This window comes from Punica granatum, chromosome 8, assembly GCF_007655135.1.
Source record: "Punica granatum isolate Tunisia-2019 chromosome 8, ASM765513v2, whole genome shotgun sequence".
NCBI lineage: Eukaryota > Viridiplantae > Streptophyta > Magnoliopsida > Myrtales > Lythraceae > Punica > Punica granatum.
In genome coordinates, this window is record NC_045134.1 from 27,235,790 (window position 1) to 27,262,200 (window position 26,411).

A 26,411-nucleotide genomic window follows, 5' to 3' on the forward strand; every position below is an offset into this window, starting at 1 on the left:
AACCCATAAATATAAAAATTCCCATAATCTCCTAGGTCATATCAATTCCTATCCTTAATTCTCTCCAATAATATATATATATATATATATATATATATATATAGTGTTCATGCACTATTATATTGTAATTCCGACCGAAAAAATTATATTGTAATTTCATGAATTACAGGGAAGCCACCAACAATGAATTCCCCTTCGTCAATCCCTGCGTTTATATAAATCCTTATAAAACACAGCTTTTTTGCCGTGTCTGCTCAGATATTGGAGCTTAGAGCTGCGGACAGGGAGGGCGATAATGGGGGGAGTCACTTCATCAATGGTGGCGAAATTCGCCTTCTTCCCGCCAAACCCACCTTCTTACAAGCTAGTTATGGACCCTATAAATATTATGTATATATATATATATATATATGTATATACACACATAATATTATGTATATATATATACACACATAATATTACATAATAATTAACATCCCATAAATATAAAAATTCTCTTAATCTCCTATGTCATATCAATTCCTATCATTAATTCTCTCTAATAATATATATATATATATATATAGTGTTCATGGACGAATCGGTCTTAATGTTCTCCGGCTGCGGTGATGATAAGATCCTTATTATTCTAGTAGTGTATCACTAGCGTATATTTTCATTGAACATATACAGACCCCATCGAATTCATCATTCTTTGTCTTCTTTTTCCTCCCTCACCAAAATAACAAAATAGAAACTTATTCATGTAATTTTTTAAAAAATCATAAAAAGCAAAATCTAAAATCTAAAAGCATCTTGAAAAATGAGACAACACTAATATAAAATTTCATAGCAAAGTGAAAAAAAATTAAAGACAATTTATTAAAAAATTCATACAAGGAACATATTTATGCACGACAAGAAAACAAAAATCAAATTATATTAATAAAAATATCAGATATTTGAATTTATCAGATACTAACATATTTTTATTGTTTCATTTCAGCCTTTTATCTCAATTTTCAACTGTGTTTTAATTTTTTAATTATCATTGTAGTTTCAAATTTTACATTTTAATAACATATTTTTATGATTTTCGGGGTTGGTTTTTTTCCTTTATTTTTAATTTTTTTTCTTATGTTTTATATTTTATTTTAATTTATTTCAAGTTTTCTAACATTTCACGAGTAATGATAATTTTTCTTATTTTTATCAGATCACCATTTTTCTGGTCTATACCCCATATAACTATTTTTCAAATTGCATTTTAAATTTTTTGAATTCTACTTGAGTTCATATTTTTACCCATTTTATGAATTTTATGTTACTACTTATTTATTTAGACTATTTAGTCTCTATTTTTACTTTCTTTTTGGATTAATTCTTCTTTATTTTATTTTTACTTTATTTTATTTTCAGATTTTAATTTGTTACATTTATTAAAAAAATATTGATTTTCCGAATAGTCTTTAACATTATTTTTTATAGAATTTATATCGGTGTTATTTTTTAAGAATTTTTCAGTGTGAATCCCAATATCCGCCTATTTGGAAGCCCAAATAATTGGGCATTCGCTAATCCAGTTGAGCCAGTTTGGCCCACTCAGGAATAAAACTTTCTCATCGCGAATTTTAATTAATAAGGCTCGAACTCGAGACTTTGTTAAAAGAGAACAAGTGTCAAATTACTTGAACTAACCAATGTTGATATTTTTTAAGAATTTTTTTGATTTGTTTGATTTTATGAAATTTTCAAAAGATTTGCCAAATATGTCTTTTATTTGTCGGTGAACTAAGGGGCATGTTGAATTGGTATTTAATTTGTTACTTCACAAAGAAAAAAGAAGAAGAAAAAGGACGAATCGTGACACATATTCAATGGGATTATACGCTATAGAATTTTTTAAGAGACACGCGTCATCCTCTGGTGTGGGGACATGAGATGGAGATAGAAAATTGGGCCAATTTGGAAATTTTTGTCCAACAAAAGTTTTTTAAAAAAATCTTTTAGGAAGTATACACTTTCTTTTGGTTGAAATCGAATCAGTGGTGGGAATTCATAAAAAAGGTATATGCATATATATGATGGAAATGGGACACCACAATTTTTGGCCACTGAAAAGGGGGGAAAAAAGAAGGAGAAGTGTATTTTCATGGGGCCGATTTCCAAATTAAAAGGAGGAATCTAGGAAATAATTCCTAAAAAATCTCCAAAACTACTTCATCGTATAACTTACATAGTTTAAGGAATAACCGAGATATACGCATTTATATAAATATAAATATATATAAATATATATAAGTAAATAGGAAACCAAATATATGGAATTTTTTAATTGTAGTTCGTAAAATATAATTTCTGTCTGTTTTAAACAATTAGTCCGTTGTGTAATGTTTCTTGAGATATATGCACCTTATACTTTTTCGTATGTATCTATGCATGTCTATGTGTGTGCCTATATATATATATATAAAGGGTACAGAGAATTGGTACAAAACTCACACACGTAATTGTGTAGAGATTGTTCTTATTTATAAATCATGATTACAACAAATATAGAAACATAATATTACATAATAATTAACATCCCATAAATATAATCTCCTAGATCATATCAATCTCTATCTTTGATTCTCTCCGATACTCCTCACAAGCACAACGGTAGATGTCAAATATTGAGTTTGAATTTGTCCTGTGAAACATGTTGTGAAAAGAGACTCATGAAATCAAAATGCTAGACTAGTGGAAATCCAATATGAAGTGATGACTTGCATTACTCCACAGTAAGCAAAACGGTCCTTGAAATAGAGAGGCTGAAAATGTGACTAGAACTTGTTCAGTATGGGTCAGTCCATTGTGGCTTGAAAGAAATGCTGAAAGAAAGATGAGAAGGGATGCGGTTGAGAGGGAGCTCAAGATGACAAGATGGTGGTTAGATCTCGAGAGTAGCAACGGGAGTGGCCCACAAGAGGGCTAAGCCATCGGGAGTGAGTAAAAAATATTAGAATGTGTTTGGATTTAGAGTTAAATTTTAGTTTTAATTAGTTTGTAATGATTATATTGTTGAATTATGAGAAAAATTGTGAAAAAGTAATGAATAATTGAGATAAAGTAATAATGATTGTATTGTTGAATTATGAGAAAAAGTGTGAAAAAGTAATAAATAGTTGAGATAAAGTAATTATTAAGTAATAATTATGTTGTTGAATTGAAAATAAGTGAAGTTCAGTTGAGTTGAGTTAAAAAAATTATAAAATCCAAACACACCGGTTTTGTAATATGCCTATATAAGGGGGGGAAAGAGGAAGGAATCATGGAGCTTGATGTTGAATCAATGAGGTTTTGGAGAACCGGGACGTCATAAAAGCTCTGGCTGCCTGAGAGAATTGAGGTAGAATCAAAGTAGAGTATTGCGCAAAATTGAGATTGTCTGGCACGCCGGGCTAAAGCCAGATGCGCCGACAAATAAATATATTAGTCAGTACCAAAATCGTCTCACTCTGATACTATAAATGACATAGAAAATTGATACAAAACTCGCACACATAATTATGTTGAGATTGTTCTTATTTATAAATTATGATTACAACCAATATAAAAACATAATATTACATAATAATTAACATCCCATAAATATAAAGATCCCCATAATCTCCTAGGTCATATCAATTCCTATCCTTGATTCTCTCTTAATTCTCTCCAATAATATATATATATATACACACACATAATATTACATAATAATTAACATCCCATAAATATAAAGATCCTCATAATCTCCTCGGTCATATCAGCTCCTATACATAATATTACATAAATATAAAGATTCCCATAATATCTTAGGTCATATCAATTCTTATACATAATATTACATAATAATGAACATTCCATAAATATAAAGATCTCCATAATCTCCTAGGTCATAGCAATTTCTATCCTTGATTCTCTCTTAATTCTCTCCAATAATATATATATATACACACACATAATATTACATAATAATTAATATCCCATAAATATAAAGATCCTCATAATCTCCTTGGTCATATCAGCTCCTATACATAATATTACATAATAATTAACATCCCATAAATATAAAGATTCCCATAATATCTTAGGTCATATCAATTCTTATACATAATATTACATAATAATTAACATCCCATAAATATAAAGATCTCCATAATCCCCTAGGTCATATCAATTCCTATCCTTGATTCTCTCTCAATTCTCTCCAATAATATATATATATACATAATATTACATAATAATTAACATCCCATAAATATAAAGATCCCCATAATCTCTTAGGTCATATCAATTCCTATACATAATATTACATAATAATTAACATCACATAAATATAAAAATCCCCATAATCTCTTAAGTCATATCAATTCTTACACATAATATTATATAATAATTAACCACTCGTAAATATAAAGATTCTCATAATCTCTTAGGTCATATCAATTCCTATCCTTGATTCTCTCCAATAATATATATATATATATATAGTGTTCATGCACTTTAGAAATTATATTGTAATTCTGACCGAAAAAATTATATTGTAATTTCATGAACTACAGGGAAGCCACCAACAATGAATTCCCCTTCATCAATCCTTGTATTTTCAGTAGCATTAATGGCTATTGTGTTAACCATTTCTAGCCTTCCATCCTCATACTCGGCCCATCAAGCACCCCCAATAAGCTTCCAGACCAGTATGATTCACCGGAGCTCTCCAGAATCTCCGCTCTACAACCCGAATGCCACCCCTGCCAACCTCAGTAGGATGGCTGCCATTGCAGCGAAAACCCGGAGAACTTACATTGCCCGTCACAAGGCCGGCCATAGTGTAGATGGAGGTGGCTGGGCGCACCCTGATGCATACACCTCTCCCATGACACCATTTGGCATATACCAAGGGGAGTACATCATCCGGTACAGCATTGGGTCGGACCCACCGACGGAGACCTACGGGATCCCAGACACAGGAAGCAATCTCATATGGCTACAGTGCCTCCCGTGCTACCGGTGTTATACCCAGAACATCAAGTACTTTGACCCGGCAAAGTCGTCTAGCTATAGCCTGATCAGTTGCAATGATAAGATTTGTACCAGGAACCCCAAAGCGCATTGCGAGCCTCCCGACGGTTATTGCCATTACAACTTAACGTATGTAGACAAATCAATGACGAGCGGGAACTTGGCGACCGAGACGCTCACATTTGGAGATGAGAACAGCCCCTCGCACATGGCGCAGCTATACGACATGGTTATAGGGTGTGGTCATTACAACATAGACAACAGGGAAGGTAATAAAGGTGCTACTGGCCCCCCCGGTGTAGTAGGATTGAGCTGGAGCAGATCCTCCTTGATTGGCCAACTCGGGTTCAACAGGTTCTCGTACTGTGCCTCGCCGAACCAGGACCGGAATAAGGGCCACAGCCTGCTGAAAATCGGTAGCTCCGGGGCGTTGATAACAGGGAAGGAAACGCAGACACCGCTTTACTCTTTCCGATCAGGCTTGTACTTTCTGAATGTCACGGACCTTATGGTAGACGGGGAGAGGCTGAACATTCCTCCGGCCCTTTTCAGTAGGGTCCCGAAAGGAAGCCGTGGCACCTTCATCGACACCGGCACAACATTCTCCATGTTTGTCCCCGGCGCTTTCGATGCCCTAGTAGAGTATATAAATACTGTGCAGGCGTTACAGGAACAGTTCCCCATCAAGGACTCAGTTTTCGACCTCTGCTATGCGGACATAAGCTTCGCTCCGAAGGTCACGATCATGTTCGAGAATTTGAACTTTGAGTTGAGCAAGGAAAACACGTGGGAGCAAATCGAGCCGAGGAAGTACTGCCTGGCGATACTGAGAGGTGACCGGGCAAACATCATAGGGATGTCCCAGCAAAAGAATGTCAATGTAGGATACGACCTTAAGAACAAGGTGATCTCTTTCAAGGATATGGCATGCCCATTGATGAAGTGAAATTAAGGCCGTATTGATTTATAAGTTCCCCTGTTTTAGATTAATAATTACATGGAGATATATAAGTAGCTTTGTTTGAGTCATTATGTCTAAAGTTCAATTGAAAATTCGTCTTTTACGTCCTTATGTGATTTATGTTTGGGATATCGACATAATTAATTTATTTTTGTTCATGACAAATGCACGAACCCCAATCATAATAACTAATAAACGAGTACGAATATCAAACTTAGAATCTTTTGATTACCAAGCGATGACATACGTTCACTGCGCTTTACTTATTTTTTATAAGAAATTAATTATTTACCCTTAAAAAAAGCAATTATTTAAATCACTTTCCTGAAAAAAAAAAGTTTGTGGACAAGATCATGCGATGCCTGATACCTCGATCATCTGATTATATATAAATGTCCCTAGTCCCACAACAGCCACTCTTTCTATCTCTATCTCTATCTCAAGTTCTCAACCCTTGTAGGAAACTAGGAACGAAATATTGAACTATTGATGCCTTCTCTCTCTCAAGACCCCAACACCTCATCTGAGCTGACTCGCCGTGTCGCACGGCAGACTCCTCTACGCCGCTGCTTCCCGTGGGATCTTCATTTTTGATTTCTCGACCTCTACCCTGGTCAAATCCGTCAACAACGACGCTATCTCCGCGGGGTCAGCAAAGTCCATCGCCTTCGACTGGTCTGGTATAGTAAGGTCTTCACAGCCCACCTGGATGGCAAGATCCGTCTTTCAGAGGTCACTGCCCTGGTCTCATCGAGGCGGCACCGCTTCTTGCAGACACTCCCCACCTTCACAGACCAACTGCTCCAATTTGCTTCCCCACGCGAGGAACTATGTCAACATCAGGCGGCATAGGAAGCGGCTGTGTATCGAGCACTGATGTGATGCTGTGTCAGAGAGCTGGCAGTGAGCCATCATAAAGAAGTGATGTTCTCAGCCTCGAGGGACTGGAGCTTCAAGGTGTGGAACACAAGGGATAGCATGAGGTGCTTAGAGTCATGAAAGCGCACGAGATGATGCCATTAATCCAATAGTCGCATCAGATACCGGGACCGTATAGGTTCCGCTGATGGTCTCATTAGAGTTTGGGCGAAAAACGACACTACGAAAAGGCACACACTTCTTAATACACTCGACAAGCACACATCATCAGTCAATGCACTCGCACTGAACAAGGACGAATCGGTCTTAATGTTCTCCGGCTGCTGTGATGAACAGATCATGGTATGGAAGAGAGATGATGAAACCAACCAGATGGCTTTCCTCGGGGCTTTGCCGGGTCTCACAGGGGTTGTGCTGTGCTTGATCGCTGGATGCGGTGATCTGTTAGTCAGCGGATCATCGGGCTGGATGGTGAGGATGTGGCATAACGTCATGGCAAATGTGCGGAGTATCGTTGCATGCATGGGAGTGATAGAAGGGTATGAGCTAGGGACCCGTCAAGTCATTGGGGAGTGCTCGGGACGGTGCACATGATAAACATGTCGTTACAATCTGCAGTGGAACTCTCGACGGAGAGATTAAGTTATGGGAAGTTTCGATATGAAGTCTTTGGAGATTTACCGAATCGAATTTGCTTAACGGATTTCATGTCTGGGGACATTAACTAATGCTGGTACTTTGCGGAGTCACATGAACACGATTCGATGTCAAATTGTTTAATCAAGGATGAAATTAGTGGAGCCAATAATGAACGGCTAAAGGAGTAGCAGAAGTTCATTTTGATTTTCCAGACAAAAAGCTGTCGAGCAAAACAGATTGCTCTTTCAGTTCATTTTGGTTTTGCCTCCTAATTATTTTCTTTCTGATTAAATATTTTAATATTATATTCAGCTTAGACCTTAATTTTTAAGAATGCTGCTTTTGTCTCATCCACCGGTAGTTGTTGTCCCATGTTTTATGCAACATTTTGGTACACCAAACCCGAAAATATATCACAGGTCGATATACTGATGGGCTCATGTTCTTCCCTTAGATGATGTAATGCGATCTATATTGTCCATTTGGTTATGAAGGTAAATTGTGTGACAAAGCTCATCTTAATTATTAAGAAATAAACCTTTATTTATTCTTTGGAGATATTATCTTTATTATAAATCTTTGTTTTTGTTTTTTTTGGATAAATGATAGAGACTTTTATTAATCAAAAAGGGTTTACATCAAGAGACCATTTACCCTGTACATCATCAACAACATCAAATAATTCCCAGTCTACACCTCAAAAGAAAATTGATTAACTATTAGCACTATCAAGAGGGTAAAAGATGTGATGGACTATGACAGAGTTTACAATTTTGTGAGAGAAACGGGGGAGCACATATAACTTTGCTTTTACGTCTGCAAAGATCTTTCGAACCATAGCCGCTGTAGATGCGGCTTGTCCTTGATAGATTCTAGCGTTCCTCTCTCGCCATATGCTGTAAATGTAGTGTGTCCAAAGTAATTTTAGGCAAATCACATCAAGCTTCTTGCCTCGAAGAGAGGATATCCAACGAAATTCCGTACTCCAGCATACTTGTGTTCGGTGTAAGCCGATTCGAGCCAACAAACTTCTCCAAATTCCTTGGGTGACTGGACAATCAAAAAAGAGGTGGTCGTGAGTCTCCCACTGCATATGACAGAAATCACATTCAGTTGCTTGAAGCTGAATCCCCCATTTGAAAAGACGATCCTTCGTCGCTAATCGGTTATGTATACAAAGCCAACTAATAAAAGAAGAACGAGGAAAGTGCCCATCAAACCAAATTGCATTGCTCCATTCAATTCTTGAACTGCTGGGCCTTAAACACTTCCAGGCATTAGCAAGAGAATATTGCCCCGATTTGTGAAGAGACCATAAAACTCTATCTTGGTTGGAAGGTTCGAGATTAGCGGCCATGTCTCGGATCAAAGAGGCTTGTGGGTCAGAGCTCCTCGGCCAATGCCAATGGCCTTCCGTTAGAACAGCGCTAACATTTACATGCTCACTAAGAGAAGGGAAGCATTGAAGTCCTCTGCAGCAAAATTTGATCAAAGGTCCGACTGGAAGCCAATTATCATGCCAAAATGAGACTGTTGTGCCAGAGCCAACTTCACAACTAACATAAGGAAACATCAGAGGTCTAAGTTGCATTAGTTTCCTCCAATTCCATGAGCAATCTCCAGGTATACGTAAAGACCAAAGACTTCGGCCTTTTGTTAAGTGCTTCTTGGCCCACGCAACCCAAAGGGATCCAGAACTCACTAGGAGAGACCATAAGTTTTTCAGCACACAAACCTTGTTCCACAAACTTAAATCTTTGATGCCGAGGCCTCCCTCAGCTTTGGGAAGACAAACGGTCTCCCAACTGATTTTGCCCCCACCTGTGTGTTGTTCGAGACCTTTCCAGAGGAAGGATCGACATTTCTGATGCACTAGCTTTACAACTTGTTTCGGAAGAATGAAGTGGGAGCACCAGTAACTGGCCATACTAAAGAGAACAGAGTTGATCAATTGCAATCTACCTGCATAAGACAGGTGCTTCACAGACCAACTCTTGATTCTTTTCACAATTCTCTCAGTTAGGGCTTCACAATTCCTTGAAGAGAGTTTCCCAGATATAAGGGGAAGACCTAAATAACGCACAGGGAGCATACCTCTTTTAAAACCAGACCAAGTCATCAGATCAATCAAAGATTCCCCAGAGATGCCTCCCGTAAATATTTCAGACTTTTCAGGGTTCAACTTTAAGCCAGACCAATGATAAAATGTGTTCAATAGATCAAGAATGGCAGTGATGGACGTCTTAGAACCATTTGTGAATAGCAACAAATCATCCGCAAAGCATAGATGGGTTAATTGAAGTGACTTACATCTAGGATGATAGCCAACTTTACCTTCAGCTGCAGCCGAATCCATAAGCTGTGAGAATACCTTCATGGCAATGACGAAAAGAAATGGGATAGTGGGTCGCCCTGTCTAATTCCACGCTGGCCTGGGAAGTATCCTGCTAAGGATCCGTTAATAGCCACAGAAAAATAAGGCGAGGTGATGCAGCCTTTAATCCACCAGAGAAAGATGGGAGGAAATCCCATGGCTTCCAAACTGTTGAGAATGAAATCCCAACTTAAAGAGTCAAAGGCCTTCATAAGATCTATCTTTATAGCACATCGAGGGGATACTCCTTGCTTGTGGTAGTTTCTCACAAGCTCATGGGCAAGTAAAACATTATCTGAAATTCTCATTCCTTGCACAAAAGCTGTTTGATTTAAGCTGATAATATCAAGGAGAACTTCTTTCAATCTATTGGCAAGCACCTTAGTAATGCATTTGTAAACTACATTACAGCACGATATAGGCCGAAAATCTTTCATGCAATCAGCTTTCTCCTTCTTTGGAACTAAGGCAATAATAGTTGAGTTTACCTCCCTTCGAAGCTTTCCTGAGGAGAAGAAGTGTTGCACAGCTCTAGTGAAGTCAGGTTGAACGATGTGCCAGGCATGCTTAAAGAAAAAAGCTGTGAAACCATCCAGGCCCGGTGACTTGTCATTACCCATCGAGAATAAGGCTTCTTTGATCTCAGCATCCGCTATGGGAGACAGGAGCATCTGATATTTGGAAGCGGGAACTTTCCTCTTGAAGATGGAGGAAAGCATAGAGGCCGAGACTCCCCTGATACAGTCATCCTTCCTCCCAATAAGACCCTCATAGAAATTCACTGCTTCAGCTTTAATTGCCTGCACTCCTTCTAATTTGGCACTCGAAGTGGAGTATAGGACTCGTATAGTGCATTTTGCATTTCTGCCTTTTACTGCTTTGTGAAAGAAGGAGGTGTTTTGATCTCCTGCTTTTAGCCATGCTACTCGAGATTTCTGTTTCAAGAGCTTTTCTTCCTTGTCTAGTGCTGCTAGTAGCTTTACCCTCAAGTCTATTTCCTTCTTTATAGATTCTGGAGATTCACAAGCGCTTTCCATCAATGTAGCTTGAGCCTGAGCAAGTTCATTCTGTAGGTCCGTGACCTGTGTGTGCACATTCCCAAATTCAGATCTGTTGAAATCCTTGAGCTGCATTTTGAGGAATCTCAACTTCTTGTAAAGCACAGCCATTGGGGTACCCTCTTGAGTCTTAGACCAGACTCTCTCAACTAGCGCCATATACCCCGGGTGTTCAATCCAGAAGTGAAAAAATTTGAATGGCTTAGGACCCGCATTCTCCTTTTCTCCAAATTTCAACAAAGCTGGGCAGTGGTCAGAGATACCAGAGGGAAGGAATTCTACAGTTGAAGCTATGTCCCCTTGAAACCATTTTTCATTTACTAAGACTCTGTCAATCTTCCTAGCTTGGAATCCCTTTTGTCGTTTATTACTCCACGTAAAGTAACAACCAATAGAAGTGTGGTCTATGAGCTCAGTTGCATTCATGAAATCAGAGAAATCCCTCATGCTTTGATCGATGACCACCTCTCTCCCAACAGCTTTAACCTCCTCAGTGCTCTTGACCGCATTGAAATCACCCATCAATACCCAGTTGTGTCTCATGTTTACAGCCAATGCTTGCAAATCCTGCCATAGCACCCGTCTCTCCAGCATATCGTTTGAAGCATAAACAAAGGTTATTGCAGTCCAACCAACTCCTTTGGGCACATTAAAAAGAAGGTGAATAAATTGGTTGGATTTACCAAGTAGTTGCACTTGTAAATCCTCCCGTACCATTATCCAAAGTCTTCCATTACTAGCAGACTGGTAATTTTCAAAAAGAGACCAACCTTTCCGAAAGTCTTCCATTATAAATCTTTGTTTAGCAAAAGAATAATTTTATTATATATGTTTAATCCTTCAAAGGGCTCAAAAGCTGCGGAAGTGTCACCAATATGAGCTATATACTGCACTTGTTTTACACAGTGGCAGTATTTCCTAAACGAAGACTGGTTGAAAATTTTATTGCTATCGAGGGTCAGTCATAAACGTAGGCATCTCAATGTTATACCTATAAGCCGAATATACCTGTAAACTGAACCAAACAGAATACCTATATTTAGGTTTCGGTTTTAACCGAAAATTAGGGAAATAATTTTTTTTAATGTCTGTTTGGAATCCTATGAAATATAAGAATTCAATTCATTTCACAAGAATTCAATCGAACTTTATTATTTTGAATGCAAATGTCACAAAATTTCTTTGAAGAATGCAAGATTTCTATTGGATTTCCAATTAGACCAAAATCAACGAGATTTAGCCCAAATTCAATTCATTCCGAACTAATGATTTTTAAATTTTACTCTTATCTAAAAATTCATTTCAAACGACATTATTCAATTCATTTAAGTTAAATTCCTTAGTTTTCGGAATAATATAATTCAATTATAGTTGAATTAGAATTGAAATGAATTGAATTGAAATAATTTTTTATGAGAATTGATTCCGAACAAAGTGAAATATCAGACAATTTATTAAAAAATTCATACAAGGAATGCATTTATGCATGACAAGAAAACAAAAATCAAATTAAATTAATAAAAATATCAGAAATTTGAATTTATGAGATACCAACATATTTTTATTGATTCTTTTCAGCCTTTTATCTCAATTTTCAACTGTGTTTTGATTTTTTAATTATCATTTTAGTTTCAAATTTTACATTTTTAATAACATATTTTTATGATTTTTCGGGTTCTTGTCTTTTATTTTAATTTTTTTTGCTTTTGTTTTATATTTTTTTAATTTATTTCAAGTCTTTAACATTTTACGAGTAATGATAATTTTTCATATTTTTATCAGATCACCATTTTTTCTGGTTTCTACCCTATATAATTATTTTTCAAATTGCATTTAAAATTTTTTGAATTCTCCTTGAGTTCATATTTTTACCCATTTTATGAATTTTATGTTACTACTTATTTATTTAGACTATTTAGTCTCTATTTTTACTTCTTTTCATATTAATTCTTATTTATTTTATTTTCAGATTTTAATTTGTTACATTTATAAAAAAAATTATTGATTTTTTGAATAGTCTTTAACATTTGTTTTTTTTTTCTTTTTAATGGAATTTTATATCAGTGTTATTTTTTAGGAAATTTTCAGTGTGAATCCCAGTATCCGCCTACTTGGAAGCCCAAATAATTGGGCATCCACTAATCCAGTAAAGTCGTGTTGACCCACTAAGGAATATAACTCTCTCATCACGAATTTTTATTCACAAGACTTGAGCTCGAGACTTTGTTAAAAGAAAATAAGTGTCAAACCACTTGAACTAACCAACGCTGATATTTTTTAAGAAGTTTGTTGATTTGTTTGATTTTATGAAATTTTCAAAAGATTTGCCAGATAGTTCTTTTATTTTTCGGTGAACTAAGGGGCCTGTTGAATAGGTATTTAATTTGTTACTTCACAAAGAAAAAAGAAGAAGAAAAAGGACGAATCGTGACACATATTCAAAGGAATTATACGCTATTGATTTTCTAAGAGACACACATCATCCTCTGGTGAGGGTAATGAGATGGAGATAGAAAATTGGGCCGATTTGGAAATTTTTGTCCAACAGAAGTTTTTTTAAAAAATCTTTTAGGAATTATACACTTTCTTTTTGTTTAAATCGAATCAGTGGTGGGAATTCATAAAAAGGGTGTGTGTATATATATATATATATGATGGAAATGGGACATCACAATTTTTGTCCACCGAAAAGGGGAGAAAAGAAGAAGAAGTGTATTTTCTTGGGATCGATTTCCAAATTAAAAGGAGGAATCTAGGAAATAATTCCTAAAAAATCTTCGAAACTACTTCATCGTATAGCTTACATACTTTAAGGAATAACTGAGATATACGCATCTATATATATATATATATAAGTAAATAGGAAACCATATATATGGAATTTATTAATTGCAGTTCGTAAAATATAATTTCTGCCTATTTTAAACAATTAGTCTAAGGTGTAATGTTTCCTGAAATATATGCACCTTATACCTTTCCATATGTATGTATGCATGTCTATGTGTGCGCATATATATATATATATATATATAAAGGTATAGAGAATTGGTACAAAACTCACACACATAATTGTGTGGAGATTGTTCTTATTTATAAATTATGATTACAACCAATATAGAAACATAATATTACATAATAATTAGCATCTCATAAATATAAGATGGTTGAGAGGAAGCTCAAGATGATAAGATGGTGGCTAGATCTCGAGAGTAGCAATGGGAGTGGCCCACAAGAGGGCTAAGCCATCGGGAGTGAGTAAAAAATATTAGAATGTATTTGAATTTAGAGTTGTGTTGAGTTGAGTTTTGGTTTTAATTAGCTTGTAATGATTGTATTGTTGAATTATGAGAAAAAGTGTGAAAAAATAACGAATAGTTGAGATAAAGTAATTATTAAGTAATAATTGTGTTGTTAAATTGAAGATAAGTGAAGTTGAGTTGAGTTGAGTTAAAAAAATTTTAAAATCCAAACACATCGGTTCTGTAATATGCTTGTATAAGGGGGGGAAAGAGGAAGGAATCACGGAGCTTGCTGTTGAATCAAGGAGGTTTTGGAGAATCGAGATGTCATAAAAGCTCTGGTTGCCTGAGAGAATTCAGGTAGAATCAAAGTACAGTGTTGCGCAAAATTGAGATTGTCTGGCATGCTGGGCTAAAGCCGAACGCCGACAAATAAATATATCAGTCAGTATCAAAATCGTCTCACTCTGATACTATAAAGGATATAGAAAATTGATACAAAACTCGCATACATAATTATGTTGAGATTGTTCTTATTTATAAATTATTATTACAACCAATATAAAAACATAATATTACATAATAATTAACATCCCATAAATATAAAGATCCCCATAATCTCCCAGGTTATATCAATTCCTATCCTTGATTCTCTCTTAATTCTCTCCAATAATATATATACACACACACACACACATAATATTACATAATAATTCTCTCCAATAATTAACATCCCATAAATATAAAGATCCTCATAATCTTCTAGGTCATATCATTTCCTATATATAATATTACATAATAATTAACATCCCATAAATATAAAGATCCCCATAATCTCTTAGGTCATATCAATTCTTATACATAATATTACATAATAATTAACATCCCATAAATATAAAGATCCCCATAATCTCCTAGGTCATATTAATTCCTATCCTTGATTCTCTCTTAATTCTCTCCAATAATATATATATATATACACATAATATTACATAATAATTAACATCCCATAAATATAAAAATCCTCATAATCTCCTAGGTCATATCAATTCCTGTACATAATATTACATAATAATTAACATTACATAAATATAAAGATTCCCATAATCTCCTAGGTCATATCAATTTCTATCCTTGATTCTCTCCAATAATATATATATATATATATATATATAGTGTTCATGCACTTTAGAAATTATATTGTAATTCCGACCGAAAAAATTATATTGTAATTTCATGAACTACAGGGAAGCCACCAACAATGAATTCCCCTTCATCAATCCTTGCGTTTATATAAATACTTAAAAATCCCAGCTTTTTTACCGTGTCTGCTCAGATATTGGAGCTTAGAGCTGCGGACAGGGAGGGCAATAATGAGGGGAGTCACTTCATCAATGGCGGCGAAATTGGCCTTCTTCCCGCCAAACCCACCTTCCTACAAGCAAGTTATGGACCCCATAAATATTATGTGTATATATATATATACACACATAATATTACATAATAATTAACATCCCATAAATATATATATATATATATACACATAATATTATATAATAATTAACATCCCATAAATATAAAAATTCTCATAATCTCCTATCTCATATCAATTCCTATCCTTAATTCTCTCTTATAATATATATATATATATATATATATATATATATATATATATATATATAGTGTTCATGCACTTTAGAAATTATATTGTAATTCCGACCGAAAAAATTATATCGTAATTTCATGAACTACAGGGAAGCCACCAACAATGAATTTCCCTTCATCAATCCTTGCGTTTTTAGTGGCATTAATGGCTATTGTGTTAACCATCTCTAGCCTTCCATCCTCCTACTCGGCCCATCGAGCACCCCCAATAAGCTTCCAGACCCGCATGATTCACCGGAGCTCTCCAGAATCTCCGCTCTACAACCCGAATGTCACCCCTGCCAACCTCAGTAGGACGGCCGCCATTGCAGCAAAAACCCGGAGAACTTACATTGCCCGTCACAAGGCCGGCCAGAGTGCAGATGGAGGTGACTGGGCGCACGCTCATGCGTACACCTCTCCCATGACGCCATTTGGCTTATACCAAGGGGAGTACATCATCCGGTACAGCATCGGGTCGGACCCACCGACGGAGACCTACGGGGTCCCAGACACAGGGAGCGATCTCATATGGCTACAGTGCCTCCCGTGCCACCGATGCTATACTCAGAACATCAAGTACTTTGACCCGGCAAAGTCGTCTAGCTATAGCTTGATCAGCTGCAATGATGAGCTTTGTACCACGAACCCCCACGAGCATTGCGAGCCTCCCGACCGTTATTGCCATTACAACTTAACGTATGCAGACGAATCAATGACGAGCGGGAACTTGGCGACCGAGACGATCACATTTGGAGACGAGACCAGCCCCTCGCACATGGCACAACTATACGACATGGTTATAGGGTGTGGTCATTACAACATAGACAACAGGGAGGGTAATAAAAGTGCTATCGGCCCCCCCGGTGTAGTAGGATTGAGCTGGAGCAGCTCCTCCTTGCTTGGCCAACTCGCGTTCAACAGGTTCTCGTACTGTGCCTCGGCGAACCAGGACCCGAATGCGGGCCACAGCCTGCTGAAAATCGGCATCCCTGGGGCATTGATAACAGGGAAGGAAACGCAGACACCACTTTACTCTGCCCCATCAGGCTCTTACTTAGTGAATGTCACGGACCTTATGGTAGACGAGGAGAGGCTGAACATTCCTCCGGCCCTTTTCAGAATGGGCCCGAAGGGAAGGCCTGGCACCATCATCGACACCGGCACGACATTCTCCGAGTTTGTCCCCGGCGCTTTCAATGCCCTAGTAGAGTATATAAATGCAGTGCAGGCGTTACAGCTCCAGTTCCCCATCAAGGACTCAGATTTCGATCTCTGCTTTGCAGACATAAGCTTCGCCCCGAAGGTCACGATCATGTTCGAGAATCTGAACTTTGAGTTGAGCAAGGAAAACACGTGGGAGCAAATCGAGCCGAGGAAGTACTGCCTGGCGATACTGAGAGGTGACCGGATAAACATCATAGGGATGTCCCAGCAAAAGAATGTCAATGTAGGATACGACCTTAAGAACAAGGTTGTCTCTTTCAAGGATATGGCATGCCCATTGATGAAGTGAAATTAAGACCGTATTGATTTATAAGTTCCCCTGTTTTAGATTAATAATTACATGGAGATATATAAGTAGCTTTGTTTGAGACATTATGTCTAAAGTTCAATTGAAAATTCATCTTTTACGTCCTTATGTGATTTATGTTTGGGATATCGACATAACTAATTTGTTTTTTTTTATGACAAATGCACGAACCCCAATCTTAATAACTAATAAAGGAGTATGAGTATCAAATTTGGAAACTCTTGGTTACCAAGAGAGGGCATACGTCTGCTACGCTTTAATTATTTTTTTTGTAAGAAATTAATTATTTGTCTTTAAAAAAAGCAATTATTTGAATCACTTTCCTGAAAAAAAAAAGTTTGTGGACAAGATATGCGATGCCTGATACCTCGATGATCTGATTATATATAAATGTCCTTAGTCCCTCAACAGCGACTCTTTCTATCTCTATCTCTAGTTCTAGACCCTTGTAGGAAATTATGAACGAAATATTGAACTATTGATGCCTTCTCTCTCTCTCAAGACCCCAACACCTCATTTGAGCTGACTCGTCTTTGATGTCTTGACCTCTACCCTGGTCGACTCCGTCAACAACGATGCTATCTCCGCTGGGTCAGTAAAGTCCATCGCCTTCGATGGGTCTGGTATAGTAAGGTCTTCACAGCCCACCAGGACGGCAAGATCCATCTTTCGGAGGTCGCTGCCTTGGTCTCCTCGAAGTGGCACCACTTCTTGCTGACACTCCCCACCTTCACAGACCAACTGCTCCTCTTTGCTTCCCCACGCGAGGAACTATGTCAACATCAGGTGGCATAGGAAGCGGCTGCGTATCGAACACTGATGTGATGCTGTGCCAGGGCTGGCAGTGGGCCATAATAAAGGAGTGATGTACTCAGCCTCGAGGGACCGGAGCTTCAAGATATGGAACACAAAGGATAGCATGAGGTGCTTAGAGTCCATGAAAGCACACGAGATGATGCCATTAATCCAATGGTCACATCAGATACCGAGACCGTATGGGTTCCACTGATGGTCTCAATAGAGTTTGGGCGAAAAACGACACTACGAAAAGGCACGCACTTCTTAATACACTCGACAAGCACACATCATCAGTCAATGCACTCGCACTGAGCAAGGACGAATCGGTCTTAATGTTCTCCGGCTGCGGTGATGATCAGATCCTGATTATTCTAGTAGTGTATCACTAGCGTATATTTTCACTGAACATATAGGGACCCCATCGAATTCATCATTCTCTGTCTTCTTTTTCCTCTCTCGCCAAAATAACAAAATAGAAACTTATTCATGTAATTTTTTAAAAAATCATAAAAAACAAAATCTAAAATCTAAAAGCTTCTTGAAAAATGAGACAACACTAATATAAAATTTCATAGCAAAGTGAAAAAAATTAAAGACAATTTTTAAAAATTAAAGACAATTTATTAAAAAATTCATACAAGGAACATATTTATGCATGACAAGAAAACAAAAATCAAATTAAATTAATAAAAATATCAAATATTTGAATTTATCAGTTACTAACATATTTTTATTGTTTCATTTCAGCCTTTTATCTCAATTTTCAACTGTGTTTTGATTTTCTAATTATCATTGTAGTTTCAAATTTTACATTTCAATAACATATTTTTATGATTTTTGGGTTTTTTCCGTTATTTTCATTTTTTTTTGCTTATGTTTTATATTTCATTTTTAATTTATTTCAAGTTTTCTAACATTTCACGAGTAATGATCATTTTTCATATTTTTATTAGATCACCATTTTTCTGGTCTATACCCTATATGATTATTTTTCAAATTGCATTTTAAATTTTTTGAATTCTCCTTGAGTTCATATTTTTACCCATTTTATGAATTTTATGTTACTACTTATTTATTTAGACTATTTAGTCTCTATTTTTACTTTTTTTTTGGATTAATTCTTCTTTATTTTTATTTTTATTTTATTTTATTTTCAGATTTTAATTTGTTACGTTTATAAAAAAAATTATTGATTTTCCGAATAGTCTTTAACATTTTTTTTTATAGAATTTTATATCAGTGTTATTTTTTAAGAATTTTTCGGTGTGAATCCCAGTATCCGCCTATTTGGCAGCCCAAATAATTGGGCCTCCACTAATCCAGTAGAGCCGGCTTGGCCCACTAAGGAATAAAACTCTCTCATCGCGAATTTTAATTCATAAGGCTCGAACTTGAGACTTTGTTAAAAGATAACAAGTGTCAAATTACTTGAACTAACCAATACTGATATTTTTTAAGAATTTTTTTGATTTGTTTGATTTTATGAAATTTTCAAAAGATTTGCCAAATAAGTCTTTTATTTTTCGGTGAACTAAGAGGCATGTTGAATAGGTATTTAATTTGTTACTTCACGAAGAAAAAAGAAGAAGAAAAAGGACAAATCATGACACATATTCAAAGGGATTATACGCTATAGGATTTTTTAAGAGACACGCGTCATCCTTTGGTGAGGGGACATGAGATGGAGATAGAAAATTGGGCCAATTTGGAAATTTTTGTCCAACAAAAGTTTTTTTTAAAATCTTTTAGGAATTACACACTTTCTTTTGGTTGAAATCGAATCAGCGGTGGGAATTCATAAAAAAGGTATATGTATATATATATATAATGGAAATGGGACACCACAATTTTTGGCCATCGAAAAGGAGGAAAAAAGAAGAAGTGTATTTTCATGGGGCCGATTTCCAAATTAAAAGGAGGAATCTAGGAAATAATTCCTAAAAAATCTCTGAAACTACTTCATCGTATAGCTTACATAGTTTAAGGAATAACCGAGATATACGCATCTATATAAATATATATATATATATATAAGTAAATAGGAAACTAAATATATGGAATTTATTAATTGCAGTTCGTAAAATATAATTTCTGCCTATTTTAAACAATTAGTCCGTGGTGTAATGTTTCCTGAAATATATGCACCTTATACCTTTTCGTATGTATCTATGCATGTCTATGTGTGTGCCTATATATATATATATATAAAGGGTATAGAGAATTGGTACAAACTCACACATAATTGTGTAGAGATTTTTCTTATTTATAAATCATATTTACAACCAATATAGAAACATAATATTACATAATAATTAACATCCCCTAAATATAAAGATCCCCATAATCTCCTAGATCATATTAATCTCTATCTTTGATTCTCTCCAATACTCCTCACAAGCACAACGGTAGATGTCAAATATTGAGCTTGAATTTGTCGTGTGAAACATGTTGTGAAGAGAGACTCATGAAATCAAAATGCCAGACTAGTGGAAATTCAATATGAAGTGATGACTTGCATTACTCCACCGTAAGAAAAACGGTCCTTGAAATGGAGAGGCTGAAAATATGATTAGAACTTGTTTAGTATGGGTCAGTCCATTGTGGCTTGAAAGAGATGCTGAAAGAAAGATGAGAAGGGATGCGGTTGAGAGGAAGCTCAAGATGATAAGATGGTGGCTAGATCTCGAGAGTAGTAATGGGAGTGGCCACAAGAGGGCTAAGCCATCGGGAGTGAGTAAAAAATATTAGAATGTGTTTGGATTTAGAGTTGTGTTGAGTTGAATTTTGATTTTAATTAGTTTATAATGATTGTATTATTGAATTAAAAGAAAAAGTGTGAAAAAGTAATGAATAGTTGAGATAAAGTAATAATTAAGTAATGGTTGTATTGTTGAATTATGAGAAAAAGTGTGAAAAAATAACGAATAGTTGAGATAAAGTAATTGTTAAGTAATAATTGTGTTGTTGAATTGAAAATAAGTGAATTTGAGTTGAGTTGAGTTAAAAAAATTTTAAAATCCAAACACACCAGCTCTGTAATATGCTTGTATAAGGGGGGAAAGAGGAAGAAATCACGGAGCTTGCTGTTGAATCAAGAAGGTTTTGGAGAATCGAGATGTCATAAAAGCTCTGGTTGCCTGAGAGAATTGAAGTAGAATCAAAGTAGGGTGTTGCGCAAAATTGAGATTGTCTAGCACGCCGGGCTAAAGCCGGATGCGCCAACAAATAAATATATCAGTCAGTACCAAAATCGTCTCACTCTGATACTATAAAGGATATAGAAAATTGATACAAAACTCGCACGCATAATTATGTAGAGATTGTTTTTATTTATAAATTATGATTACAAACAATATAAAAACATAATATTACATAATAATTAACATCCCATAAATATAAAGATCCCCATAATCTCCTCGGTCATATCAATTCCTATCCTTGATTCTCTCTTAATTCTATCCAATAATATATATATATATATACACACACATAATATTACATAATAATTCTCTCCAATAATTAACATCCCATAAATATAAAGATCCTCATAATCTTCTAGATCATATCAATTCCTATACATAATATTACATAATAATTAACATCCCATAAATATAAAGATCCCCAAAATCTCTTAGGCCATATCAATTCTTATACATTAATACATAATAATTAACATCCCATAAATATAAAGATCCCATAATCTCCTAGGTCATATCAATTCCTATACATAATATTACATAATAATTAACATCACATAAATATAAAGATCCCCATAATCTGTTAGGTCATATCAATTCTTATACATAATATTACATAATAATTAACATCCCATAAATATAAAGATCCCCATAATCTCCTAGATCATATCAATCTCTTTCTTTGATTCTCTCCAATACTCCTCACAAGCACAATGGTAGATGTCAAATATTGAGTTTGAATTTGTCCTGTGAAACATGTTGTGAAGAGAGACTCATGAAATCAAAATGCTAGACTAGTGGAAATCCAATATGAAGTGATGACTTGCATTACTCTACCGTAAGCAAAACGGTCCTTGAAATGGAGAGGCTGAAAATATGACTACAACTTGTTTAGTATGGGTCAGTCCATTGTGGCTTGAAAGAAATGCTGAAAGAAAGATGAGAAGGGATGCGGTTGAGAGGGAGCTCAAGATGACAAGATGGTGGCTAGATCTCGAGAGTAGCAACGGGAGTGGCCCACAAGAGGGCTAAGCCATTGGGAGTGAGTAAAAAATATTAGAATGTGTTTGGATTTAGAATTGAGTTTTTATTTTAATTAGTTTGTAATGATTGTATTGTTGAATTATAAGAAAAAGTGTGAAAAAGTAATAAATAGTTGAGATAAAGTAATTATTAAGTAATAATTGTGTTGTTGATTTGAAAATAAGTGAAGTTAAGTTAAGTTCAGTTAAAAAAATTTTAAAATCCAAACACAGCGGTTCTGTAATATGCCTGTATAAGGGGGGAAAGAGGAAGGAATCATGGAGCTTGCTGTTGAATCAAAGAGGTTTTGGAGAACCGGGATGTCATAAAAGCTCTGACTGCCTGAGAGAATTGAGGTAGAATCAAAGTAGAGTATTGCGCAAAATTGAGATTGTCTGGCACGCCGAGCTAAAGTCGGATGCGCCGACAAATAAATATATCAGTCAGTACCAAAATTGTCTCACTCTGATACTATAAAGGAAATAGAAAATTGATACAAAACTCGCACACATAATTATGTGGAGATTGTTCTTATTTATAAATTATGATTACAACCAATATAAAAACATAATATTATATAATAATTAACATCCCATAAATATAGAGATCCCTATAATCTCCTAGGTCATATCAATTCCTATCCTTGATTCTCTCTTAATTCTCTCCAATAATATATATATATATACACACACATAATATTACATAATAATAACATCTCATAAATATAAAGATCATCATAATCTCCTAGGTCGTATCAGCTCCTATACATAATATTACATAACAATTAACATCCTATAAATATAAAGATTCCCATAATATCTTAGGTCATATCAATTCTTATAGATAATATTACGTAATAATTAACATCCCATAAATATAAAGATCCCTATAATCTCCTAGGTCATATCAATTCCTATACATAATATTACATGATAATTAACATCACATAAATATAAAAATCCCCATAATCTCTTAGGTCATATCAATTCTTATACATAATAATATATAATAATTAACATCCCATAAATATAAAGATTCCCATAATCTCCTAGGTCATATCAATTCTTATCCTTGATTCTCTCCAATAATATATATATATATATATATATAGTGTTCATGCACTTTAGAAATTATATTGTAATTTCATGAACTACAGGGAAGCCACCAACAATGAATTCCCCTTCATCAATCCTTGCATTTTCAGTAGCATTAATGGCTCTTGTGTTAACCATCTCTAGCCTTCCATCCTCATACTCGGCCCATCGGGCACCCCCAATAAGCTTCCAGACCATTATGATTCACCGGAGCTCTCCAGAATCTCCGCTCTACAACCCGAATGCCACCCCTGCCAACCTCAGTAGGATGGCCGCCATTGCAGCGAAAACCCGGGGAACTTACATTGCCCGTCACAAGGCCGGCCATAGTCCAGATGGAGGTGGCTTGGCGCACCCTGATGCGTACACCTCTCCCATGACACCATTTGGCATATACCCAGGGGAGTACATCATCCGGTACAGCATCGGGTCGGACCCACCGATGGAGACCTACGGGATCCCAGACACAGGGAGCGGTCTAATATGGCTACAGTGCCTCCCGTGCCACCGGTGTTATACCCAGAACATCAAGTACTTTGACCCGGCAAAGTCGTCTAGCTATAGCCTGATCAGTTGCAATGATAAGATTTGTACCGGAAACCCCAACGCGCATTGCGAGCCTCCCGACGGTTATTGCCATTACAACTTAACGTATCTAGACCAATCAATGACGAGCGGGAACTTGGCGACCGAGACGCTCACATTTGCAGACGACACCGGCCCCACGCAAATAGCGAAGCTATACAACATGGTTATAGGGTGTGGTCATTACAACATAGACCACAGGGAAGATAAAGGTGCTATTGGCCCCCCCGGTGTAGTAGGATTGGGCTGGAAAAGCTCCTCCTTGATTGGCCAACTTGGGTTCAACAGGTTCTCATACTGTGCCTCGCCGAACGGGGACCTGAATAAGGGCCACAGCCTGCTAAAAATCGGTAGCTCCGGGGCGTTGATAACAGGGAAGGAAACGCAGACACCGCTTTACTCTTTCCAATCAGGCTTGTACTTTGTGAATGTCACGGACCTTATGGTAGACGGAGAGAGGCTGAACATTCCTCCGGACCTTTTCAGTAGGATCTATGAACAAAGCCTTGGCACCATCATCGACACCGGCTCGACATTCTCCATGTTTGTCCCCGGCGCTTTCGATGCCCTAGCAGAGTATATAAATACTGTGCAGGCGTTACAGGAACAGTTCCCCATCAAGGACTCAGTTTTCGACCTCTGCTATGCGGACATAAGCTTCGCTCCGAAGGTCACGATCATGTTCGAGAATCTGAACTTTGAGTTGAGCAAGGAAAACACGTGGGAGCAGATCGAGCCGAGGAAGTACTGCCTGGCGATACTGAGAGGTAACCGGTTAAACATCATAGGGATGTCCCAGCAAAAGAATGTCAATGTAGGATACGACCTTAAGAACAAGGTGATCTCTTTCAAGGATATGGCATGCCCATTGATGAAGTGAAATTAAGGCCGTATTGATTTATAAGTTCCCCTGTTTTAGATTAATAATTACATGGAGACCATATATGTAGCTTTGTTTGAGGCATTATGTCTAAAGTTCAATTGAAAATTCGTCTTTCACGTCCATATGTGATTTATGTTTGGGATATCGGCATAGTTAATTTGTTTTTCTTCATGACAAATGCACGAACCCCAATCGTAATATCTAATAAAGGAGTACGAATATCAAACTTGGAACCTCTTGATTACCAAGCGATGACATACGTCTATTGCGCTTTACTTATTTTTTTATAAGAAATTAATTATTTGTCTTTAATAAAAGCAATTATTTGAATTACTTTCCTGAAAAAAAAAAGTTTGTGGACAAGATCATGCGATGCCTGATACCTCGATGATCTGATTATATATAAATGTCCTTAGTCCCTCAACAGCCACTCTTTCTATCTCTATCTCAAGTTCTAGACCCTTGTAGAAAACTATGAACGAAATATTGAACTATTGATGCCTTCTCTCTCTCTCTCTCTCTCTCAAGACCCCAACACCTCATCTGAGCTGACTCGTCTTTGATGTCTCGACCTCTACCCTGGTCGACTCCGTCAACAACGATGCTATCTCCGCTGGGTCAGCAAAGTCCATCGCCTTCGATGGGTCTGGTATAGTAAGGTCTTCACAGCCCACCAGGACAGCAAGATCCGTCTTTTGGAGGTCGCTGCCCTGGTCTCCTCGAGGTGGCACCACTTCTTGCAGACACTCCCCACCTTCACAGACCGACTGCTCCACTTTGCTTCCCCACGCGAGGAACTACGTCAACATCAGGCGGCATAGGAAGCGGCTGTGTATCGAACACTGATGTGATGCTGTGCCAGGGCTGGCAGTGAGCCATAATAAAGGAGTGATGTACTCAGCCTCGAGGGACCGGAGCTTCAAGATATGGAACACAAGGGATAGCATGAGGTGCTTAGAGTCCATGAAAGCGCACGAGATGATGCCATTAATCCAATGGTCACATCAGATACCGGGACCGTATGTGTTCCACTGATGGTCTCATTAGAGTTTGGGCGAAAAACGACACAACGAAAAGGCACGCACTTCTTAATACACTCGACAGGCACACATCATCAGTCAATGCACTCGCACTGAACAAGGACGAATCGGTCTTAATGTTCTCCGGCTGCGGTGATGATCAGATCCTGATTATTCTAGTAGTGTATCACTAGCGTATATTTTCATTGAACATATACGGACCCCATCGAATTCATCATTCTCTGTCTTCTTTTTCCTCTCTCACCAAAATAACAAAATAGAAACTTATTCATGTAATTTTTAAAAAAATCATAAAAAGTAAAATCTAAAATCTAAAAGCTTCTTGAAAAATGAGACAACACTAATATAAAATTTCATAGCAAAGTGAAAAAAAAATTAAAGACTATTTATTAAAAAAATTCATACAAGGAACATATTTATGCATGACAAGAAAAC

The 26,411-nt window shown here is 36.5% G+C and overlaps 3 protein-coding genes across 3 annotated transcripts; all 3 read left to right on the forward strand.

Moving 5' to 3' along the window:
- The first annotated feature begins 4,624 nt into the window (after positions 1–4,624).
- Positions 4,625–5,974, forward strand: LOC116188908 (aspartic proteinase CDR1-like). The gene has a single exon (XM_031518359.1). It carries the CDS (start codon positions 4,625–4,627, stop codon positions 5,972–5,974), a length of 1,350 nt encoding a protein of 449 aa, XP_031374219.1.
- Positions 5,975–15,988: 10,014 nt separating this feature from the next.
- On the forward strand, positions 15,989–17,338 carry LOC116188909 (aspartic proteinase CDR1-like). Its single transcript, XM_031518360.1, has one exon. It carries the CDS (start codon positions 15,989–15,991, stop codon positions 17,336–17,338), a length of 1,350 nt encoding a protein of 449 aa, XP_031374220.1.
- A 6,250-nt stretch (positions 17,339–23,588) lies between these two features.
- LOC116189433 (aspartic proteinase CDR1-like) lies at positions 23,589–24,997 on the forward strand. Its single transcript, XM_031519090.1, has one exon. It carries the CDS (start codon positions 23,668–23,670, stop codon positions 24,931–24,933), a length of 1,266 nt encoding a protein of 421 aa, XP_031374950.1. The 5' UTR covers positions 23,589–23,667; the 3' UTR covers positions 24,934–24,997.
- Positions 24,998–26,411: the final 1,414 nt, after the last annotated feature.

Excerpts from the sequence above, each read along its gene's own strand:
- LOC116188908 (XM_031518359.1), top strand. The coding sequence starts at position 4,625 with ATGGCTATTGTGTTAACCATTTCTAGCCTTCCATCCTCATACTCGGCC.
- LOC116188909 (XM_031518360.1), top strand. The coding sequence starts at position 15,989 with ATGGCTATTGTGTTAACCATCTCTAGCCTTCCATCCTCCTACTCGGCC.
- LOC116189433 (XM_031519090.1), top strand. The coding sequence starts at position 23,668 with ATGATTCACCGGAGCTCTCCAGAATCTCCGCTCTACAACCCGAATGCC.